Source organism: Platalea leucorodia, assembly GCF_965183815.1.
Source record: "Platalea leucorodia genome assembly, chromosome: 4".
NCBI lineage: Eukaryota > Metazoa > Chordata > Aves > Pelecaniformes > Threskiornithidae > Platalea > Platalea leucorodia.
This window is the reverse complement of record NC_138826.1, coordinates 41343755-41368558: the sequence shown is the minus strand read 5'-3', so window position 1 is coordinate 41368558 and position 24804 is coordinate 41343755. Positions and strand designations below refer to the sequence as shown.

At 44.8% G+C, this 24804-nt stretch overlaps 1 protein-coding gene across 1 annotated transcript; it reads left to right on the top strand.

The window, feature by feature from the left end:
* Positions 1 to 2773: 2773 nt before the first annotated feature.
* On the top strand, positions 2774 to 24143 carry LOC309588981 (putative neutral ceramidase C; the record flags this gene model as incomplete). The annotated part of the gene is made up of 20 exons (XM_082308812.1): positions 2774 to 2900; positions 4077 to 4156; positions 4565 to 4714; positions 5301 to 5477; positions 5884 to 6011; positions 6621 to 6698; positions 7775 to 7895; positions 10376 to 10501; positions 10880 to 10966; positions 12420 to 12524; positions 12656 to 12737; positions 13240 to 13355; positions 15613 to 15707; positions 16376 to 16415; positions 17168 to 17263; positions 18134 to 18229; positions 18886 to 19035; positions 19808 to 19867; positions 20578 to 20666; positions 23954 to 24143. The coding sequence occupies 20 exons, from the start codon at positions 2774 to 2776 to the stop codon at positions 24141 to 24143; spliced, it is 2193 nt and encodes a 730-aa protein (XP_082164938.1).
* Positions 24144 to 24804: the final 661 nt, after the last annotated feature.

The window sequence follows — 24804 nt, the reverse complement described above, 5'->3', positions numbered from 1 at the left end:
AGGGCTTCAGGCCGCAGCATCTTCCTCGGCCGCTCTGTGAACGTAGGATCTGGTGGAAGAGTATGTGGGAGATAACTTCCTGACGCAGCTGGTAAGCGAGCCGACCAGGGGAGGTGCCCTGCTGGACCTGCTGTTCACGAACAGAGAGGGCCTGGTAGGTGATGTGGTGGTCGGAGGCTGTCTTGGGCTCAGCGACCATGAAATGATAGAGTTTTCAATTCTTGGAGAAGTAAGGAAGGGGGGGAGCAAAACCACTACCCTGAACTTTAGAAGGGCAGACTTCGGGCTGTTTAGGAGTCTGGTTAACAGAGTCCCTTGGGAGGCAGTCCTGAAGGGCAAAGGAGTCCAGGAAGGCTGGATGTTATTCAAGGAGGAAATCTCAAAGGCGCAGGAGCAGGCTGTCCCCATGTGCCGCAAGTCGAGCAGGCGGGGGAGAAGACCGGCCTGGCTGAACAGAGAGCTTTGGCTGGAACTCAGGAAAAAAAGGAGAGGCCACTGCCTTTGGAAGAAGGGGCAGGCGACTCAGGGGGACTACAAGGATGTTGTGAGGATATGCAGGGAGAAGATCAGAAAAGGCGAAGGCGCAGCTGGAACTTAAACTGGCCACCACAGTTAAAGACAACAAAAAAAGTTTTTATAAATATGTTAGTGACAAAAGGAGGGCCAAGGAGAATCTCCCTCCTTTGTTGGATGCAGAGGGAAACATTGCCATGAAGGATGAGGAGAAGGCTGAGGTACTTAATGCCTTCTTTGCCTCAGTCTTTAATAGTCAAGCTAGTCATCCTCGGGTTTTTCAGGCCCCTGAGCTGGGAGACAGAGATAGGATGCAGAGTGAAGTCCCAGTTGTTGAAGAGGTGGCAGTCACTGACCTGCTCCTCCACCTGGATGTGCACAAGTCCATGGGACCAGATGGGATCCACCCGAGGATAATGAGGGAGCTGGCAGAGGAGCTGGCCAAGTCACTCTCCATTATTTATGAGCAGTCCTGGTCAACCGGGGAGGTCCCGGATGACTGGAAACTAGCAAACATGACGCCCCTCTACAAGAAGGGTCGGAAGGAGGATCTGGGGATCTACAGGCCTGTCAGCCTGACCTCAGTGCTGGGGAAGGTCATGGAGCAGATCATCTTGAGTGCTATTATGCAGCAAGTGCGGGACAACTGAGGGATCAGGCCCAGCCAGCATGGGTTTATGAAAGGGAGGTCCTGCTTCACTAACCTGGTCTCCTTCTATGACAAGGTGACCCGCTTAGTGGATGAGGGGAAGGCTGTGGAAGTCGTCTACTTGGACTTTAGTAAGGCCTTTGACACAGTCTCCCACAGCATTCTCCTGGAGAAGCTGGCTGCTCATGGCTTGGATGGGTGCACTCTGTGCTGGGTTAAAAACTGGCTGGACGGCCGAGCCCAGAGGGTGGTGGTTAACGGAGTCAAATCCAGTTGGCGGCTGGTCACGAGTGGTGTTCCCCGGGGCTCAATACTGGGGCCAGTCCTGTTCAACATCTTCATTGATGATCTGGATGAGGGGATTGAGTGCACCCTCAGTAAGTTTGCAGATGACACCAAGTTAGGTGGAAGTGTCGATCTGCTGGAGGGTAGGAAGGCCCTACAGAGGGACCTGGACAGGCTGGATCGTTGGGCCAGGGCCAACTGCATGAGATTCAACAAGGCTCAGTGCCGGGTCCTGCACTTGGGTCACAACAACCCCATGCAATGCTACAGGCTGGGGGAGGAGTGGCTGGAGAGCTGTCTGGCGGAAAAGGACCTGGGGGTGTTGGTTGACAGCTGCCTGAACGTGAGCCAGCAGTGTGCTCAGGTGGCCAAGAGGGCCAATGGCATCCTGGCTTGTATCAGGAATAGTGTGGCCAGCAGGACCAGGGAGGTGATAGTGCCCCTGTACTCAGCACTGGTGAGGCCGCACCTCGAGTACTGTGTTCAGTTTTGGGCCCCTCACTGCAAGAAGGACATTGAGGTGCTGGAGCGTGTCCAGAGGAGGGCAACGAAGCTGGTGAAGGGTCTAGCGCACGAGTCTTATGAGGAGCGGCTGAGGGAGCTGGGGTTGTTTAGTCTGGAGAAAAGGAGGCTGAGGGGAGACCTTATTGCTCTCTACAGCTACCTGAAAGGAGGCTGTAGCGAGGTGGGGGTCAGTCTCTTCTCCCTAGTAATGAGTGACAGAACAAGAGGAAACGGCCTCAAGCTGCGCCAGGGGAGGTTTAGGTTAGACATTAGGAAAAACTTCTTCACCGAAAGGGTGGTCAGGCATTGGAACAGGCTGCCCAGGGAAGTGGTTGAGTCTCCATCCCTGGAGGTATTTAAAGAACGGATAGATGTGGTGCTCAAGAACATGGGATAGATGGACTTGGCAGTGTTAGGTTAACGGTTGGACTCAATGATCTTAAGGGTCTTTTCCAACCTTGACGATTCTATGATTCTATGATTCTAAGATTGTGGGGTTTATTTGAAAGATTTCTTCAAAAGAGTGAGCAAAGTGTCCTGGGAAATGCTGGATCAGTAATTCAGCCACTCACCCTGTCCTATCAGGCCTCGTGACTGGGGGTTGTCACTGCTTGCAGGAGATGTGTTTTTGCTGTCTTAAGCAGATGGAAAAATAAATGTCCACTTCCCATCCTTATTGCTGCTGCTGCCTGCTCTGATACTGGGATGGGGGACACAAACCATCACAAGCTCTTTGAGGTTGTGATGTGCTGCTCTGGGTGGGAGGTGCTGTGTCGTCTGCCTTCCCCATGGGCTCTTTTCTGCTTTCACAGTGCCCCCATCATGTGTGGGAAGAGGTCCAAGTGCTCCTTCTCCCGCCTGGAGGTGATCCTCATCGTTTGCCTGGTGTTGATGATAACGGTGACTGTGGTGCTCCTCATCCTTCACTTTCTCACCCAAGAGAGCAATGGCAAGTTGAGCTATTTCAGTCCCGCCATCACACCCTGCTCAAGTGTGTGTCCAGTGAAGTAATTTAAATTAAAGGGATACAGGTAGAGGGTCACTGGGCCACTGCTGAGCCTTCATAATCTTCTCTGTGCATGGTCCTCTCAAACAGCCGAAAAATCAGAAAAATGCCCCGTGGTCAGTCTGTGGCCAGTGTTTCACTTCTCCTCTGTTTTAAGTGACAGCCTAGGAAAGGCCATTCTGGGAAGACTGAGTGTCCCCTTATCCCAATGCCCTGCCTCGAGCGGCAGTGGCTGGCTGTGGAAGACTGTGAGAACAGATCAAGCACATAGAAATATTTTCCCACATTGTTATCTCAGCCTCCAGTGATTTGTGGCTCTGGGATTTCCTGAGACGCAGATAATTTTTTTTTTTTTTTTAGTTTAATAGCCCTCAATGGCTTTTTTTCCATGAGTTTGTCCAGGCGCTTTGTCCATCCTGTAGAAGGACTTCTGCACCTTCATGATGGCTGGGATGAGACATGATCTCCTTTGGGAGTCCTTTTCCTCACTGCTTGCCTGGAGGTCATTGCCCAGAGCTGCTTTTCCCTGCTTTGAGCTTCTGCTGGCTCTGCTGTGATTTTTTTGAGACCAGGGCACCAGCGCTGGACACATTGGAGGCACCAGGGTGACATATGGATGTGCCCTTCTTTCTTCTCTAGTCCTTTCCCAGTAGCTCCTGACATGCCATCCCCTTTTTCTTATTGCTGCTGAGATGAATTTTTTGTGTGAAAACAGCTCTTACACCCTCGGATATGTTTTCTGCATGGTAGTTTGGGGCTTGGAGAGCTTAATCAGCGAAGCTAGGCTTGTTTCCCCCTTGCTGGGACTCACAACACACTTTACACAGTCTAGCGACCCCCTCTTGTGAGCTCCCTCTGCAGTTCTTTGTGCCTGGTCCACCCTTTACCACCCCAAATGCCTTAACAGCCTCAGCACACTTTGACCACATATTGTCAGCCCATTGGAAACCCAAGCAGACAGTATCAGCTGGATCCCCTTGTCCATGGGCCTGCTGAGTCCTCTGGGGATGTCGAGCAGGTTTCAGGCGTGCAATCTCCTTAAAAAAGCTGGGTTGCCTCTTCTGTCCCCAATTCTGCTTGCTCGTGTGTCCACTAATCTACTATTTATTTTTATTATAGATTCCAATGACGTAATAGCAAACTACTTACTGGGCGTAGGTCGAGCTGACTGCACGGGACCTGTGGCAGAAATTCCTCTGGTAAGTTGGGGGAATTGAACACGGGGTTGGCAAAATACTGATTTTTCATCATCTCTGAGTATTTTTTGCAGAACTTCTGGTTTAGAGGCTCTGTCTTGGCAAATGGTTGTCAGCTTCAAACATTAGGTGGAATTCCTTTGAGGCTTTGAGCATCTGGTCTAGTGGAAGGTATCCCTGCCCATGGCAGAGGCCTTGGAACTAGATGATCTTTAAGGTCCCTTCTAACCCAAACCATTCTATGATTCAATGATTCTTGCAACCACAGGGCACAATAGCTGCAGCTCTTAGTGTTCGTATGTTGAATGAGTCCTCTGACCCTCTGGAAAATCTGCTTAGAAAAATACATGCAAATGAATACATCACTCAATATTTTGGCTGTGTGGGCTTGATGGAGCTCTTCCCTTCCAGATGGGATATGCCAACCCGGACCAGGTGGGCAGTGGGCTTCTCATGCGCCTCTACAGCCGAGCCTTCATTGTGGCAGACTTTGATGACTCCAGGCGAGTAGTGTTTGTCAGTGCCGACATAGGAATGGTGTCTCAGAGACTGAGGCTCGAGGTACGTGGCTGGAAATGAATGATTGGCACAGTTTGGGATGTAGCTGGTATTAGCATTGAGGTTGTAGTCATTGCTAAATAATATCAAGTATGGCAGCACATAGGCCGTTTGCTTTGGGATCTCCTTGCAGCACAATCTTGGAGAGACATCCTGTCTCTGCTGAAGAAGAGCTTTTGATTCCTCAGCAAATGAGGCTGGACTTTGACCATGCTTTTCTTAGCGAAAAAATTATCACAAATACATTTGAATCACAAATACGTTACCATGTGGCCTGTGTAATGCTGGGTCTCCAGTACCATGGAGGAGGGAGGGAGGGAGATGCTGGAGAACTGGGGACTCCTTGGATAACCTGGGCTTCACTGCAAGTTGGCCATAGAGGTCTTTACTTACCAGATTTTATTATTTTAAGGTTCTTGCCAAGCCAACAGTTATAACCTACTTGTCGTGACACCAGTATGGGAGTATCAGGCAGAAAGAGAAGAGCAAGGAGGAAGATGAACGGTTGGGTTTTTTGCAAGGGCTGATACAAACCTCCATAGCCTTTAGGCGTGAAAAAGGGTTTTTTAGACCACCTCCTTCCTCTTAGGTGCTCAAGAAACTGAAGAGCAAATATGGCGAGCTGTACCGACAGGACAACGTCATCCTCAGTGGCACCCACACACACTCGGGGCCTGGTGGCTACTTCCAGTACACCCTCTTCTGGATCACTAGCAAAGGGCTAATCAGACCATCCCTCAACGCTATTGTGAATGGCATTGTAAAGGTTGGTGTTGTCCAGTCTGTTGACATGAGAGAGAGAGCCCATAAACACAGAAAAGGTGGGGGGAGATATATTTGTGACTAACAGAGCTCTTGCTGTGATGTTCATGGTAGCACCTCTGAATGTCACAGTCTTAAAACACACTTGGAGGTGAGTTTATGCTTACTAGTGAAATCAGATCAAAAAACAGAAGCCTTGAAGTCTTTCTTTAGAAAGAGACAGTTGTGGATGGTTTTAAAATATTATCATAATTTTCTAGAATTTTAGACTACTTAAGGAAAGAAAAAAACCTCCAAATTCCCAAGAAAGGGTTGGGGACAGGCAGGGAGGGAAAGAGAGAGTTTTTCCAAGTAATCTCACATATACTTTACACGCATGGACTAATATTCTCTGCCTTCTTGCTTTTAAGAGCATTGATATAGCGCATCAGAACATGAAGAGAGGAAGGCTTTTTATAAACAGAGGCACTGTAGAAAACAGCCAGATCAACCGAAGCCCTTTCTCCTATCTTGAGAATCCAGCGTCTGAACGAAGCAGGTAAAAGCTCCTCAAGCAGGAGAGAAACAGAGCCCCTTTGGTTGAGACGATGACCCACCTGTCTTGCAGCTGGTGTTTCTGGTCATTCGTGCGTTGGTTGAAAACGTGGGGCCAAGACCATGGCAGAAAGAATGACACTGTTGCCATCCTGGGTGCTTGCATGTGTGCATGCCCAAAAATTAGTTGCAAGAGTGGGCTTGAAAGTTGTCGTTGCCCACTCCAAGCATGTGAGGCATTGGTCAAAGATGTGACCTTACGTTTTGTTTAAAAAAAAAAAAAAGAAAAAAAAAAAGTCTTTAGTAGGTGTTAGAATTTGAGTCAGACAGCACTAAAGTGCCATCCTTGGTGCATGGATTTGTATTCGGAGAGAGCTCCTCTCTCCATTCCCCTGGAGAAGAAGCACCTGAGGTCAGCAACAACCATAACTCTTCCCTTACCTTCACAGCTATTTTCAGATGCTCCTCTAAGGTCTCACTGTGGTCTGGTAATATCTATAATAACCTCTTCATTTCCTTGCTCAACCTAGTGGAGATTTAATGTGTCTGAGCAATGCAGAGCATGACCACGGCTCTGGCACTAATGGGATTTCCCCGCTTAATTTTCATCCAGGTATTCATCCAACACAGATAAAGAAATGGTGATGCTGAAGATGGTAGATGAGAATGGACAGGAGCTAGGCCTTATCAGGTACTGACCACCAAATAACATGTTTTTCTCCAAATCCTCATAAACCACAGTTCTGCAGCAGTTCTGTCTTTCTGCACAAGCTCTCCTTCCCAACACTGACCCTTGCCCATAGAGCATTGCTCCCAGCTAGTCATCAGAGGGTCTCTGAGGGAAGAATAAGTGAGAGTCCATGAGTGCACAAACCAGGTCAGCGTCCCTCATCTACTCCGGGAGATACAGCAGCACCTGGCCCACCTACAGCTGGGCACTTCTCCTGTCATGACCCAAAGGCATCTGGGGAAGATGACCACAGCTGGTCTGCCCTTGTAGGGGTGTAGAAGAATCCCTTCTGGGGCTTTTGCTGTGCCCCTCCAAGCAGATCCTGCCCCCAGCATCTCTAGGACCCTTTGGGCTCCTCTCCTCTTGGTTATTTTCTTTAACAGCCCATGTTTCGTGGGAAGTGTGCCATTCCTGCAGGCAGCATTGATGATGCCTGTCCTATCAACAGATCTGCGGGGCATTGTTCGGCCATGCGAAGTTCAGAGCTCAAGGCCAGGCAGATGAAGTAACGTGCTGTAACAAAGCCGTAATTGCATTTTCCTCATTTAGAAGTCACTAGCGAGAGTCTGACTGTGTTAAGAGGAAGAGTTTTGGTTTTGGGGTTTTTTTGTTTGTTTTTTTTTTTTTTTTTTGTAAGAACGGAAGTGTTCCTTTTCTTCCTTTTTTACATTGTTGACTCCTCCTTGTTTCTTTGAAGCAAGAAAATAAAAATCCCTCCAAAATATAATTCTCTGGACTCAGAAAAGAGTCAGTTCAGGTCTGAAATAGCTCTTGGTGGCCCTGATAATTACAGTGCCAAATTCTTGTGCCCTCAAGACCTGGACCATCATAGCCATGAGACCTCCTGGTCAGGAAAGAAGAGGATGGGAATAACATTGCCCTTGTTAATGCATCCCTAGGTACCAACAGTCTGCATTTGTATTCTCCCAGGGAAAATTCCCATAAGTCAATTGCAAATGTATAGATTGAACAAGTCAATTGCCAATATATTGATTGAACAATGCATTCCCTATGTGTGTTTTCTGACTCCTCTTCAGCTGGTTTGCTGTGCACCCGGTCAGCATGAACAACACAAACCATCTTGTGAACAGCGACAACATGGGCTATGCGTCTTACTTGTTTGAACAGGAGAAGAACAAGGGGATGCTTCCTGGAGAGGTGGGAGTGGTTTCAGACTACTGAAAATAACGGGAGAAAAAAAGTGCTGCAACAGGGAGGGGATGGTTGGTGCTTTCTATGGGCTAAAGTGGGTTCTTTCAAACAGTGAAATAGGACAGCAGGGTAAACACAGAAAAAGGAGGACAAAGATGAACACTTTGATTTATTTACATTCTTCCTCTAGAGAAGAGAAATTGCAATGTGTACTCTTGACTTTCCAAACAAGTAAATCAGTGACATTTATTTAGACTTTAGGAATAAACCAAATTTATTTTGATTCGACTATTCGACTATAAGTCTGTGGTCAGCCCCAGTTCTTTCTTACGGCTTCCAGCCAGTTCTGCCTCCTGATTTTCATTTATCCAGAAGATTTGTCATCCTCAGAGTGCAAACACAGCTCCTTTAAAAAACATTATTTCCCCTGAAATGTAAATATGGACATGAACCCATCTCACGGATGCTTTAAGTCATGAGTTGATTAGGAGGGTGTACTGTGTGTTATCTCCAGCATGTATCTTGAAAGAGTTGCCTAATTCCTATTTTAATACTCTTGGGCAGAGGAACATGTGCAGTTCATACCAAAGATGGAAACTAAAGGAAGTCTACCTAATTCCTGATTGCAGATGTTTCTTTTTATAGTGGATTATCTAAAAGCTTTTAACAAGACTCGACTCTAGTGCAGTCATGGGTGCAAGTCAGTGCAAGTTGACATGCACGCAAAGATAAGAAGTGTTTGCAAGGTTCAATATTTAGCTGTGTGGTCTGCTTGGCATATTGTGTCTAGCAGTCTCACAAGAAAATAGCTTAAGAGCTAATAATATATCAAAATATCTAGTGTTGACGCATCCCATCTCTAAAAGAGGGGAAAAAATGAGAGTATCTGTGAGATCTGAATTCAGCTGACAGTGTGTAACCAGCCTTGCTTCTAATGATTACTGCTTGATGTTAACTCCTTCAGTCAGATCCAATATCTCTCACCCTGTAAATCAGTCATGGTAAAAGCCTGGTGTTGTGGTTTAACTCCAGCCAGCAACTAAGAACCACACAGCCGCTTGCTCACTCCCCTCTCCCCAGTGAGATGGGGGAGAGAATCGGAAGAGTAAAAGTGAGAAAACTCATGGGTTGAGATAAAGACAGTTTAATAATGGAAATAAAATAAAGTGAAATAGTAGTAGTAGTAGTAGTAATAATAATAATAATAATGATAATAATAATATATAAAACAAGTGATGCATGATGCAGTTGCCACCACTTGCCGACCGATGCCCAGCCTGTCCCTGAGCAGCGGTCCCCCCCTGCCAGCTAGCTCCCCTCAGCTTATATACTGAGCGTGACGCCATACGGTATGGCATAGCCCTTTGGCCAGTCTGGGTCAGCTGTCCTGGCTGTGCCCCCTCCCAGCTTCTTGTGCACCGGGCAGAGCAGGGGAAGCTGAAAAGTCCTTGACCAGTATAAACACTACTTAGCAACAACTAAAACATCAGTGTGTTATCAACATTATTCTCACCCTAAATCCAAAACACAGAATTATACCACCTACTAGGAAGAAAACTAACTCTATCGCAGCTGAAACCAGGACAGTATCCACCCCTTATTCTATACCATCTACGTCATGCCCAGGTCTTACACTTTTCAATACATTCCAATTAATCACCACCACTTTTCCATTTTTTTGATATATACACACAGATATCATTCCATTAGTCTATGGGCCATCCCTCTAAAACGTTTGCTGAGTTCATTTAGTCCATGACTTTGGGCTCCATCTGTCATAACAGTCTTTCAGGGCAGGAGAGATGGTGTGCGGTGCTGGGTTGTCGCATGCTGAATCCAGTTCTGATACCATCACTGCTGCATTTTGCTCGGTTTCATCAAAGTTCATTCTTCATTAATCTGGGCGATTCTTACTGTAATACTGTTGATATGGCATATAGCAACCATAGAAGTGATGACATACAGTGTTATATAGCAATTAATGTTATACAATTCAGGTCATTAGCTATTTTCACCCAAAATCAAATCTCCTTGAGGTACACATTGGACTTCCCCATCCTCCTGCATCACCCACCAAGTGCACTCATGTCCCTGAGCAGAAAAAATATCCTGTGCAAGGTGCTACAATGGTCCATCAACATCTGATCAGTAACACGAAAAACTGGGGACATGGGCGGAAGAGCTGCTGCTGAGATGGAAGAGGTAGATGAAGAAATGCTGTTTGGATACCAAAGCGGCGTGAAAGTCCCCCTGAAAAGGCAGTTGCATCCTGTGTGTTCTCTTCTCCCTTACTCCTCCTGTCCCTAACCCTTGGAAGACTCCTAAATCCCCATTCCAGTCCTCCCAGTCACTTCGGAAATGTTTACCAGCATCGCATGCTCATCAACTGGCTGTAATGCCAGCCTTGACAGTGGAGAAAGCTGCAGGTGACATTTGCAACCATTGCAAGGCAATAAAATCCATCTGACCATGTTTGGTTTTGGCAGGGCTCTTTTGTTGCTGCCTTTGCATCCTCCAACTTGGGAGATGTGTCGCCCAACACCAAAGGCCCGTTCTGTGTAAACACAGGGGAGTCGTGCAATAATCCACAGAGCACCTGTCCCGTGGGGGGGGTAAGTATGTTTTACCTGATCTACATTAACTTCTGATAGGGAAAAAACTCGAGGTGGAGCAGCAAATACAGAGCCGCATGGTGGACCATTGTGCATGAAGAGGACATAAAAAAAAATCACCTCTTTTTGGAATATTCAGGATACCTCTTTCAGGAACTTACTTGTCCTCATACACCCTGTTTTCTCATAATTCAGCCCAAACTTAAATTTATCTTGCTGCAAAGATTAGTGTAGTAACCTGGTGTCCAAATTTCAGATGGCTAGCAAAAAGCAATTATTTCCCACAGTATGACAGTCACTTGTGAACTCATCCACTTTGCAGTGCCACATGTTCTCCATATTAACTGATCACTAGCATTTAAACAAATTTCTTAACAGGCGACGATGTGCATGGCCATGGGTCCTGGTAATGACATGTTTGACAGTACAAGAATTATAGGGCAAAATATCTACTTGAAAGCAAGGGTAAGTGATATTTTGCTTTATGAGTGTGTGTGAATGCTGTTATTACAGGGATGCATGTTCATTTATCAACTTTCTTGCACCTGTTTTTGTGAATGTTTGTAGATTTAAATCACTCTAAAGTCCATATTTATATGCTTAAGGAAAAGTTTGCTGATTATTCAGAAATCACACAGTTTTATTTAGATACATCATTGTAGGTATTGCAATTTGAAAATGCTGTTTTGGGCTTTTAATCTCAATATTCCTCATTGGTATATAAAGTGGATGTTGCCCCTTATAATCTCCCCCTCCCTCCCATACACACATCTCAGAGGTGTCACGATGGGAAAAACCACTGATGCTGAAGACTCCTAGAAGAGCTCAGAGACACCACCACATTCCACTTGTTGGCCCACTTTTTGGCATCATGCTCCCAAACTAACGCAAATGTGAGTTAAAATGTGCCAGCTTAAAGATCCACAAAAGATACTCACCTTGCCCTGCTTGACTTTGCAGGTGTCCTCCACCCTATGGGCTCCCTTATGTCACCTGTGTCCTTTGGCTCAAAAGTCATCTGAATTTACTGGTTCCCCTTCTGCAGCTTCATGTAATGTGAGAGTAGTCAGCAACAGGACATTTTTTGGCACTGTTTCAGGGACAGCAGCTTGTAGGAACTGGAATGGGTCCAGCAGAGGAGTAAGAGCAGAAGGCTTGATGGTGGTAGTTTCCTTTTAATCGCCATTTCAGATGCTTGCCCTGAAGTCACTCCAGGCTGATCGTGACTTGCAAGTGAAATATTGTCCCAGCCAGAGTGGCCTGGTGTGTGTACCAAATGGCAAGGGAAAACATTGCTGTTGTTTTTAACAGTGCAGACTCTTGGCCTTCAAAGGCTGTGTCCTCTATTCCTTCCTGCAGTTAGAGGAATGTTACTAAACCTGTATAACTTCTGGCAACACTTTCTATGTACCAACTCGAGGCACGTGTGCCAGAAAACCATTCACTGAAGAGCCGAATGGCTTAGCTGTCAGCCGTATAGTAAATGTTTGGTAAACATGCATTTCGAAGCAATGAATGCAACAAAGTGCATCTTTCTCATAGAAAACGTTTCTTCTGGTTGGTCTAAGATGTGAGAAATGCCAAAACGTTGCAACTAGGAAAAAGAAGCTGCCATCCTCGTGGAATAGGTGTATGTTTCAGCTGTAAAAAGAAAGACACACACAAAACTGCTGACCACAGAGTGTCTTCCCTATGTTGCTTGAGACAGGGAGAGCTTGCAGGAATTGGGGCATGCAGGATGTAGAGATGGGGTCATAGAAACAAAGGAGCTTGGGAAATACACTCTTGCTTTAACACCTGGAAGAGGCCACTGGAAGGTGTCAACAGAATGAAGAAATAACTCATATAGCTGAATCTCAGAAGAGCTGGGTTCTTGATTTCTTCTTCCTCAAGGATTTCCACCTTGTATATCCCTTAGGAGCTGTATGAAAAAGCTTCCCAGGAGGTCACAGGACCCCTCAGCTCAGCTCACCAGTGGGTGAACATGAGTGATGTCTCGGTGGAGCTTAATGCCACACACACGGTAAGAGCGGGAGCTCCTGGAATGCAGGCATAAAGAAGGAAGAAATGTTATATTCTTATAGCAGGATTTGGCATGCTGAGGGGAACTGGTTTTAAAATCTCTTTTTCATTTTTTTTCCCCCTCTGATTAAGGTTAAAACATGTAAACCAGCCTTAGGATACAGCTTTGCCGCAGGGACTATTGATGGAGTGGGAGTTTTCAACTTCACACAAGGTAATTTAGGGAGCAGATTGTCAATATGGCTTCGTACAAATGGGGAGGACATGAGGCATCCCCCAGATAGGTTCAAACCCCCAGAGTCATTTAAGAACATCAGCCACTGGTTGAACCACAGTGTCCAAAGGAATGTTTTTTAGGAAGGTGTGATCTTACAGCCCACTCACAAGTTTGTCTGTGTTCATCAGAAAGCTGCTGGAGAAGGATATGACCATGATCTGAAGGAAAGAGAGTGCTGGATGGGGAGTGAGGAGAAGAAATAGCTGGCTTTGGGGCAATCTTTCTCATTTGTTCTCATTACCTGAAGACTGCCAAGATGGAGCTCAGCTGGGCTAAAGACTGGCTTTTCAAACCTCCCCACAAAAGGGAGATAGACAGAATCCACTGAGAAATATCCTATCCCTCATAAGCAGGGAGGGGGTAACAAATGAGTTTTCTCTCCGATATAGCTGCTGGGGAAGTTGAAGGAACAGCGTTTAAAACATGTTTCCCCCTCAAGGCTCAGTAGAAGGGGACCCGTTTTGGGATGAAATCCGGGACCAGCTGCTGGGACAGCCATCCAATGAAACAAAAGCCTGCCACAAACCCAAGCCAATCCTCTTTAGCACCGGTGAGGTAAGGATACAGCAGTGTGTGCCCTGGGAAGTGCAGAGATTGCTGATCTGGGCTAGGTTTTGGTAGGGCGCTCCATACAATGTCTGTGACAGTCCATAGAGTGAAGAAAAAGGAAGGAGAGACAGCTGCATGGGCTTTGAAGGCATGAAAATAGAAAGCAAGAATAAGTATTGTCATTAGTTTACATCAGAACGTGAGAGGTGGAAGTTTTCCTCTTGCAGAGCATCTTTTCCATATATCCCAGGAGGAGGGACCAGACCCGCTGCTCTCAGTAGGGTCAAAAAACCCAACTGAAGATCCACACTAGCCTAATTCTCTGCCTGTGAAACAGCCCTGAGCAGGATGCACAGGGAAAATGCATGAGGTCAGGGAAAGCCAACAGTGTGTGGAGCTCAGCATTGCCTCCCAGCAGTCTCTGGCTTCAGAACGTTCTCTGCTGGTGCTCAGATCTTAATAGCTCTGGGTGGATTTTTCTTCCATCCTACCATTGGTTTCCTACCTTAATCCATGAGAGGACATTTCTTTTGATCATGTGACACACTGGTCCATGCAAAATGAAGTAGTGCATCGTGGTGCCTTTTGGAAACTCTGGGGACTGTATCAACTTGCCCACCTTCTCAGTGTTGTCTTTGAAGGTTTCTACCAGGCTTTGATTTCCTCTGGAAATGTCCTGTTGACTTCTCTGCTTTTCTGTCATGTTAATGCAAGTGTCTGATAGTTCTGTGAGCTATAACACTGACTGATGACAGACTTACTCATCCACAGGTAGAATCACACCAGGCTAAGGCTGGAGGTACCCTGGGGTGGGCTTCTCCAGCACGACTCTGCTCCCGGCAGAACCGACACTGCAGCTACAACAGGTTGCTCAGGGCCATGTCCAGAAGAGTCAGGGCAGTCAGCAAGGATGGACATCCTTCACTGCTTGGGTCCCCATCCCAGGGGTGCCCCACTCACACAGGGAAGGGCTGTATCTTAGAGCCAGCCTCTGCAGAGCTGCTGCCCTGTTGGTCCCAGCCCATCCCCATGCTTGGGGCTACTCTGTCCTGGGCAGAACTTGGTATTTGTTCTTACTGAACTTTCCCAAAATCCTGCTTACAACTTTAAAAGAAAATTGATGCCCCATTTTCCACCTGCTGTTCTCTTGGCATTAAGGCAAATGCACTGTAGTGGAGCGGGATCATGTCCAAGGTCAGGTCCTTTAGAGCACTTAGAGGATGCCATCTGGATGAGGCGATTCATTGTTATTCCTTTCATCAGTGTTTTTAAAAGCTTTCCTAGTGTCACTTTGTGTTCAATTAGCTCCTCACCTCATCTCACATAAAAAGAGGTCCCATTGCAGAGCCTCCTCCCACCCCACCCTGTCTGTCCAGGACGGTGCTACAGAGAGTAAATTACACTTTATTCTTAAGACTTCATCACTTTTTCAGCATCCTTTTACGGATGCTCTGGCAGGTCTCCTGCTTCTGATGCATTTAACAAGGTTTTGTCATTCATGTTTTGCCCCCAGTAAATTAGTAAATTGCTCCTCAAAAATCTTTTTGGCTTGCTGGAGTGGGATTTTGTATCTCATTTGCTGGAGCCATGCCACCCTTGAGCTCTTGTTGTTCTTAATTTCCTTTTAACAGGCTTCTTCATTTTTATCTAGCTATTTTTTTTTAAAGATGAAATGCTGCTGTAGTGTGTGTTTTGGCTGCTGCAATGGTGCTGGGTCTGAGTATGGTGTGGTCCCTGCTAAGGGGCAGTCTGAAGTCAGGGCTAGGTCGAGGGTTCCCTGAGCATCAGCCTCTGGGTGACTTGGAAACTCTCCCTCTGCACCAAAACTGACGATGCATTTGCTCAGTTAATGAAGAGGTAACTGTCATTTCCCATTGCCATCGGGCTCTCTGGTTTCACTCATTCACCTTTGCCCTCCTGGTCAGATGATCAGCCTTATTGATCCTAACACTATCCTTTCCCCATGCAGGTGAAGGATTTCTAGATGCTACCCTGACCTTATTTACCCACTTTGCTTTAAGCTGCCCCTCTGGCAACACCTTTTTTTTTTGCTTTACCCATAGTATTTACGTGTGCCTTGTCTGTCTGTTACGGTCAGACAACTCGTTGTACACGTGGAGGTGAAACACTTTCTCATGTGCCTGTCTACAAAGTAAATTTATTTGCCTGATTTATGCCTGTAGGAAGGAAAACACTTCAGCTATCTTTTTTTGCTACTACCCTACAATAGTTATATCCACTTTTTTTTTTTTTTTCACCTCAGATGACTCGGCCTCACCCATGGCACCCTGACATTGTGGATGTTCAGATTGCTGCCATTGGATCGCTGGCAATCATTGCTGTTCCCGGAGAGTTCACGTGTGTATTTCTTTGGTCTTGTTCTGTGTATTGCAGCTACCAGCATTTCATTCAAACTACCTGTGATACTTCTGCATGCAGGTAGAAAGGGGATGTAGGCTAAAAATTGTCCCCAGTATATGATAGCTGTGTGGCCACTACACATATATGTCCACTGCATGTACTTTCTTGTATACTGTCTCCTCTGGTTACCTGGGGTTTCCCATTTTCTTCTCTGTTCTGTAAACTAGCCATGGGAATTAATTAGATGGAAACAAGCTTCCTAAATAATTTTAACTGTTCATTGCAAAACACAGTTTCAATTAAATGAAAAGAGCTTGTTAACTTTGATTTTTTTTTTCATGCCACAAACACCGCAATGGTGAATTGCACTGACTGTTGGTTGTACAATGGTGAAAATCTGAATAGGATAATGATTTATTTCTAGCACCTTTTTTTCTACCCCACCCCACCCTGGGGTGCCTCCAGCCTCACCCTGGCTGTGATGATGTATGTGAAATATTTTGAGGTGTTTTGGTTGAGCTCATCGCAGAGAAGCCTTAAGGGATGATGAGCAGCACTGCAAGTGCTATGTGAATTTCTGGTCGCGTGCTGCATGTCCAACCAGTGATTCCTCCTTTAGCTCCCTGCATTTCTGGAGACTGACGTTCTTCCCTTAATGCCCCTAGGACCATGTCTGGACGTAGGCTACGGGAAGCTGTTAAAAGAGTAAGTTGCTGAGGAAGAGGTTTCTCCAGAGTGCAGTATATCTGGAACTTCACGTTTCTTGATCCTTCTGGGTTTTCCCTCATCTCCTCCCAGCTGAGGTCATGGGTCTCATGTCTCATAGATGTTTCCTTCTCACAGTTGCTTCGGACACATTTTGCATGTGCTTGCTGACATGCGGGAGAAATGAATAACCTCCCCAAAAGAAGCAAACCAATCAAGTTTCAATCCATTAAGCCAACACAAGCTAATTCAACTGGGATCCAGGCATAACTGATGCTAGCAGGAGATTTGTTTCTGGGATGGAGTTTAGATCCTTAATCCCTACTAGGATTTTGCAACATGAGAACAATTGGAAAAAAATGGCAAATGTATTTTTTCCATTTTCTTGATTGATACATCCTATTCTCAGCTGCAGTCTGAATACCATTTTAATCTCAGACGCTGTTTCCACAATTCACTGAGCTTGTCTCACATAGTTTTATTGCCAATTTTTTTAGGAGTATACAGACTTTAGCTTCAAAAAAACCCCTACATTTTTTGAATTTACTGGAGTATGAGGTAATTTCTCCTCTTTTTCTTTGGGAAGTCAATATGAGACATTAATAAAGGCAAATTACACTTGTAGGGTTGCATTCCTGAACATCCAGCCTTTCCCCACTGTAACTTTGTATTCTGCCCTGGTAAATAACAACAACAATATAATTGTGCGTTAAACAATTATTACAAGATCAGTGATTTATTTCCTTTCTTAGGAATTTGATTCTCATGGTACATCAGGAATGGATGTCGTAATTGCAGGTCTGTGCAATGTCTACACCCATTACATTACCACCTACGAAGAATACCAGGTAAATGTTAAAATTGCGGTTGAACATGTTTAACTGAGTTCAGCTTTTGGCTATATGGGATGATAATTCATGTGAAATTATGTATGTTTAGAGTACTTTTTCTTTGACACAAAAAGCTGAAGAATCTGTGGCAGAAATGATGAGACCTCCTTGTTTATTCTGGCCTAGATGACATGGTCCAAGGGCCAATGTGGTTTCCTGACCGTAGGTGGAGAGTACGTATGGATGCTTTAATGGGAAATGGTCAGATGTACTGAAGGGAGCTCCTGTGAGTTCAGGTCTGTTTTAGTAATCTCCCGATGACTTACATGATGAATTAGAAATTATCTTCATAAGATGGCAAAATTGCCAGAAGAAAGATTTGGAGCTGTAGGGTCATAAGGTGAACATGAATTGCAGTGCCATGTTGCTGTGGAAAAGACAACAATATAGCTTGCAAGACACAGTTTTAAGGGTCCCCACAAGGCATGGCAGATGCTGTGTTTTCAGGAAGATGTGGACCATTAGATGGAGTCCTTGGGTTTAGAAACCTATAACTGGGAGGCAAGGATGGAAGAACTGAGGTTGTCCAACCCAAAAAGTTGGAGAGGAGATGACCTACATCGTAAGCCTTTAAAAGAGTAAAAGAGCTGTGATAATTGGAAGAGTGACAACCGATCCTCCCTGTTAGCGATGGATTAGGGAATGAAGAGTAACGTGAAATTGCAGCAGAAATACTTAGGCAAGTTGTTGGGCTGTCTCCCTAGCAGTAAGGGATTAAATAAACCCCTGCAGGTATAATGCTGATCTTGTCCTGGCGCAATAGGATAAGCTGTATAAACTGCTCAAGAGTCCTTCAAACCCTCCTTTTCCAAATTTGTCCTTTGCTAGGTTCAACGATATGAGGCTGCATCGACTATTTATGGGCCGCACACCCTTTCTGCTTATATCCAACTGTACAGAGGACTTGCAAGGGCTATTGCTACGGTAATCAAAATTTTCTACATGCCACATGCTGCTAGATATATTTAAACACTGTAAATGGTGACGGTTATATTTGTTCCTCAGTGAGGTTTCATAATTGCTACCCTCTCTTTTCTCATAAGAAACCACTTTGAGAAATTCTCATGTGGTATGAAAATCATTCCTATAATGGGGGTCTCATGCCACTTGAGAAATTCTGGGGTTTTTTTAGTTCAAAGTTTAGGAAATAGGTACCTCCAACCTTTCAGCATAGCCTGAAGTTACTGCTTTTCTACCAAGAGGAAGAAAAATCTGCTACATTTCTGTTGTACATAGCAATGTTCATTACCATTGTATTTGTGGACCAGGTGAACGTGCAAGACCAGTGGGAGAGTGCTGTCTCCTGAAATCGTGGGATATTCTGGCAGGTGGATTTGGGGGACATCAGCAACAGGGCAGTGGGTGTCCTGTGGGGATTGCTCCTGCGTGCAGAGCACAGATCACATCTTGTGAACATCTTGTAAACATCTTGTTTATTTTTATGTTCACTTTATTGCCCTTGTTCTTAAAATCTACCTAAGCAATGGACTTGGATAAAGAGCCACAGCAGTGATTTGATTCATCAGGGAGATACTGGTTATCTATATGTATGTATAACGAGCACATCTTTCCTCTCCCAGAATACAGTTCAGGATTTGCCACGTGGTCCAGAGCCCCCACTTTTCAATATAGGTAATGTGACCTTGGTGCCTCCTCTCACGGCTGATCGCGTGCCAGTGAATAAGACATTTGGGGATGTGCTCCAAGAAGTGAGACAACGGTATCAAGTGGTGAGAGCCTCAAGGATTTCATAAAACCTGTTTAGGAACTCGTCTTTAAATTCTTATCCCTCATCCAAAAAAGTCTATATTTTCTAAAGGGTCGTGGTGCTCTCAGACCAAAAAGGTCTCGTTATTAGCAGACATGGTTGAAAAGGCAGAGACAGAGTGTTTCCGTGCCAATGTTATTGTACTGAACGTGATTAAAATGGGTGAATGAAGGGGAAAATAAAAGCCCTTTATTCAACATGAGAAGATTTCCCCTTCTGCTTTGACATAAAATAACAGTTGATTAAACAGGCAAATATTGTACAGTGATTTCTTTACAAGCAGAAATCAGGTCACCTTTGGTATGGAATGTAAATGAAATAATAAAAATGTCAGAAAGGGTTCAGTTTTCAATGCTCAAAATTTAGATAAAGTGTTCAGAGCAAGGACTTTCATCTCATTGCTGTCTCCATTTGCAAGGTAGGAAGAAGGCAGGGAGGCATTCTTAAAAATCTCACCTATTTCCCTCCCTCTTTTACACAGAAATCTTATGTGCTATGGTGGATTTTATCCAGCAAGCAGGACAAGTGGAATAGCGAGGCACAGAATACCAGTTCATAGTATAAATTGTCCATTGCTATTGCAACAAGTGAAATTATAAATAATTTAAAACAAAACCAAACCCCCACAAAACCCCAACCAAACCACTAAAAAACTCATATGGCATCTTCAAAGGATGTTCTTAATGTGCAATATGCTGCTCAATCCTTAATATAAATCTCAATTTCTCCCGCAGAGAGAAGTTGCTGAAGTAATTTTTGTAGGTGCAAACCCCAGGAACTCTGCAGAGAATGCGGTAAATATGACACAACAACGCTGGAATTGGGGATGTTTGGGATTAGTGAATATTTAGTTACTGCCTCTGCCTGATGCATTTTAATCTTTGACATTCAGGTTTCAGAAGGAGTAAGATCGTGTGCTTCCAGTGCTTTTTTTTCTTTGCTGGGAGTTCAGAAGAAGATAGTTTCTCCCTTTAGCATGTGCTTTGGGAATTCACACCACCAGAATGCTTTTGGGGCAAAGTCCTTAATTTGGTCAGATGCAGACCATTCATGATCTCTTCATACTATTGAAGTGGAAGGCACCCATGTCGTACGTTAGGCCAGACACTCTTTCTCAGTCAGTATCCACGTGCCATCCAGTCATAGCAAGCATGGTCTCTAGTCTCCATCTTATCAGCCTGGTGCATTATTTTAATAAAACAAAGAAAATTAGAAAAGTGCTTAATTTGTCCCATCCCTCATCTTGCATAGACATTGACAGCAAATACCTCACCTGTCCATTCTCTTTTTAATGATCAAGTTCTTTACTCATTCTCTGTGTCATTTATTACCTTCAATTTGTGCTTTGGCACTGAAATATAAGCATTTTTGCTAGTAATTAACGCATTTGCCAGTAAAGCACACAGAAGCATAGTACCTTCTCCAGTTTAAAGTGACACAGAAAAGTAGGGACATGCCTGTCCCTTCAGCATCTGGCTAACTAACTCTGTTATTTTTATTCCAGACTGAACACAACTTCCTGACAGTGGAGAGATACGTCAGCACTTCAGACAGCTGGCACGTGGTACAGAACGATGCCTCCTGGGACACCAGGTGGGTGCCCTGACCAGATTTCACTGTTCCACAGGCTCCATGGAGTTTAACCTGAAGGGCTTCATTTCAGAGCTCACAACTGTAGGTTGGTCTTGTCCCAGCAGACGATGCTCTCTGGGGACAGATGGGTCCATATTTGAGTGGTTAACTCGTCAAGACCACAATAATTGGTCTTCCCCTTCGGTCTAGCTTCTGCAATGAAGGCTTATAAGTTTGGGAAAGGTAGAAGGAAGAACAAGAATTACAGAAGGTTCGTGGTCCAACTTGTTCATAGCCTACATCCATCCATTTGCTGTACTGTGCTGACAAATAGGATACCAAATAGAAAATATGAGAGGTTCACTGCAGTAGAGTTTTCATAGAGAAAAACTGGCCAGTTTTGCTGCGCATCATAAAGTAGAAAGAGTCAACAATTTAAAAAAAAGTTTATTAGAAAGTAAAGTTAAGATTAGAGATGTCAGTCTTAAGGAAAAATATCCACTAAGCAGCAAAGGTGGTGTTACCTTTCAGAGCTACACCAGAAGTCAGCACATGAAATAGGAATACCAAAGGCATCTTTTGTCAAACCATTCGATTTCAAGTTACTCCCCTGTTTGAATAAAACCAGACATTTTCCCACCTGCCTCTGCAACTTATCTGTGAGAAACCGGACCCTGAAAAACATCTGTCCTGCGGTCTTCTGACCTTACAACATCCCAGTGCAAATACATGAAGTCCAAGATCAGAGAAGCAATGTTCCTGACAGCTTAGCTTCATCAGGAAAGTCTGGATTTAAGATGAGCATTTGATACATTGCACTCTCTGCCCAAGTACAACCAGCTGCTCTCTAAACCTAATTCGGTAGCCAGGACTCTGGCTGTCCTAACGCAGAAGATGTATTCCTACCTGCACTCGGAGCTCTTCATTTCTAAGTGCTTGCCCTCTGTTTAACACTTGCATTATGTTACCTTGTCACTCTCACTGATGTCACCCTTTTCAGTCAAGTTCCCTACTTGAGTAGGGGAAAGGATGGCATGTTATCACCCATATGTGTAGCCCTGCCTTCTTCCCTCCCCTTCCAAAAACCCAACAAATTCCCCAAAATCTTGGCCACGAACACTGAAAATGTTTGATAACATGTCACTCAAGATGAAGAAAAAAATACAAAAGTGCAAAACTTGAAGAATGTGCTGCCATGATGCCGGAAAGACAGGAATCTAGACATCTTATTTTCCTTCCTGAGAAACATCAGACTTTGGATCTCTGAACGATGCTTAAATACTTCTGCTGATAAGGAAGAGGAGCTGTTTGGCCTTTTCCTGCCTAAAGGGTCTGGCCAGAAGGCAAACCAATGCAGACAGTAATGTCTCCGTTCCTGGTGCCCCAGGAAAGTACCAAACACCACAGGAAAGGGGAAATGGTTCTGTTAAGATGAAGACGAGTCACTTTTTACGATGTCAGTGTGTTAACCTTGAAATGTCAGTAATTAAGGTGATGGGGACAGGGAGCATCAAACATTTTTACTAGATATTAGTGGAGTCAGACTGTCTTTTTTTAGTACAGAAAAAGCTAACGTTCGATACCATTTAATGTGCTGACATTGCAATAGGAGAGTAGCACAAGGGAATGCATTATTAGCTTAGTGTTGCAAAGTGTTAAATAGCTTATAGCTGCATTTGTAAAATGCAAATTTTCAGGGATCAAAAGATATGAAGGTTTACTTAAAGGAGATGCAGCTTTCGGGGAAGGAGATAGCTGCTATCTGCCCTTTGTCCTGTGCTCACCATTGCAGCAGGGACAAACTCAGTGCAGACTTGCCCTTTTGGTGGATGCTGTCTTGGTGTTTGCAGCAGAGAAGTGTTTGGCCCCACCCTGCCTCTGCCATGGGGACAGTAATTGCTTTCTTAGGACTGTTTAGGAGGAGGGGCTGAGCTACAGGCAGGAATTTGCCTGGCTCTGCCTTTAGCAAACAGCCAACAGAGATAAGACATGGTTAAATCCCCATGAGCTCATCTGTGAGAAGCCTCTTCCCAGGTGGGATGTGAGCTATGTTCCAGTTCCCCGAGTCCCAGAGCAGTGGTCCTGGTTCACAAAGCCTGGAGGGCAGAATGGAGAGAAGGCTGGGTGGTGGCATAGATCTATCACAACAGAATTTTTAGGTCACAGCATTACAGCCAGGCTCAGGCTGCAGGCCTCTGTTCCAACCCAGCTCCCAACAGGGCCAATGTCACAGCTATAGCAGGTTGCTTGGGGCCATGTCTAGGAGAGTCGGGGTGGTCCCAAAGGATGGAGATGCCCCACCGCTTCAGGCCTTGTGCTATCACTTCACCATCATCTCCCAAGACAACATTGTCTTTGTCCCAAGACAAACCAGTGCAATCCACAGCCAAAACCTTGCACAAGAGCAACCAAGCAGATACATGGGCCCTGTGTCAGCCTGTGTCTCTGTTTACCAAACCAAATTTCCCCCATCATTCAGTCTTTTTCACCCAGTCATGTCTGTAAATACTTATTTCAATCTTCTCAGTAAGACTGGTATGGGGAAACTTTTTATTACCATTACCAATGAATCAACATATTTTGTTCATCTGCTTCCTTTAATTAAAGCCCTGAAATGGGCATGCTATGTCAGTATGACTTGATAGCTCTAATATCTGGCCCAGATACCATTAGGGGGATATCCAGCAGTCACCTTCATTGGCAGTATTGATAGAAGAGCAGGCCAATCTTCATCTCCCTAAGAATCATGGCCGGCTGAAAAATCACTCGCCCCCAGGTGATGTGTGGCTGTCTGTAGAGTTTTGATGTTGAGCAGAAGTGTTTTTGCACAAGGATTCTGCAAAAGAAAATGGGAGTCTGATGTGGAAATGGGTGCCAGAAGTCCTGAGCTTGATGATGATAGATTTGGCTTGTGACTTTCAATACATATTCATCCTCTTGGTTCAGCATTCCCCCTGCGTAGGAAAGACTAAGCTGACAAATATTGCTCACAGAGGTAATGTTGTATGGGGTTATGATGTGGAGTTGGGAATGTAAGAACACATTGGTAGAAATATTCTTCATCTGCAAAAAGGACCACTGACTTGTTTTTCCATGTTTCCACATATTTTTTAGCCCTGCCAGGTCTTGAGTTGACTTGTTGATTGCTGCTCTGATAGCCTAAATATATGAGGAAAGGTTAAAAAAAGCTCTTAAAATACACTTAACTGGAGTGCATTCATCTCATTCCACTTTGTGAGCTCTTGGGATATTCAAACAAATGACAAGTGGATTTTCTTGCTGACTGCAGTTTTTCGTTTGTCTGCTAGGTTTTACTGGACCAAAGGATTACTTGGTCAGAGCAGAGTGACTATTGAATGGCACATCCCTCATGGCACAGAGCCGGGCATCTACAGGATACGGTACTTCGGGCACTACAGGAAAAAACTGTCTAACAATCATGCTGTCTCTATTCCATTTGAAGGCACATCTTCAGCATTTGAAATCACAACTCTGTAGGCGATCTTGTTAATTAAAGGAATTGTTTCCTCTAGGCAGTAGATTTGATATCTGTGATGTTCACAATGCATGCCTGGGAGTTTTTTTGTGGCATACGTGACTCTCTACATCATTGCTGTCCCTAGAGTGCTGCTGGTCATCCTTTGCTGTGCAAAGCTCGACTTCCTGCAAAGTTTTGACTTCTACCTGCAATTCAGTCTCACTAGTCCAATGTATTCTCATTCAAGCGGTTCCCATCCTGGCCAGATCTTGTTGTAGTTGATTCTCATTGTAATAAAAGATGTAACTGTTTTTCTTTAGTCATTAAAGAAGTGCTTATTGATTGTGAACAGGCTCTCTCAGAGAGAATTAGTGCATATCGGGAGCTAATCCAGACCATAAAGTAGCCCATAAAATTGAGCCCAGTCCATAAAACTGGAAAGAGCTGCTGAATTCACAAGGCATCAGAAGAGAAGACTACTCAATTGTGCTTGAACTGCAAAGCTGACCTCTTAGGATGGTAAAGGGATAAATAGGATAGATACTCATCAGAAAGGTTTGAATATTATTTCATTTAATCATTCTTGTTTAGGGCATTTGGAGGATTCATTCTCTGAGTTAAAAGCCACCATAGACTACGGGTGGTGAGGGGGCAACAGTGTCATTTGAAGTGAGTTGTGCA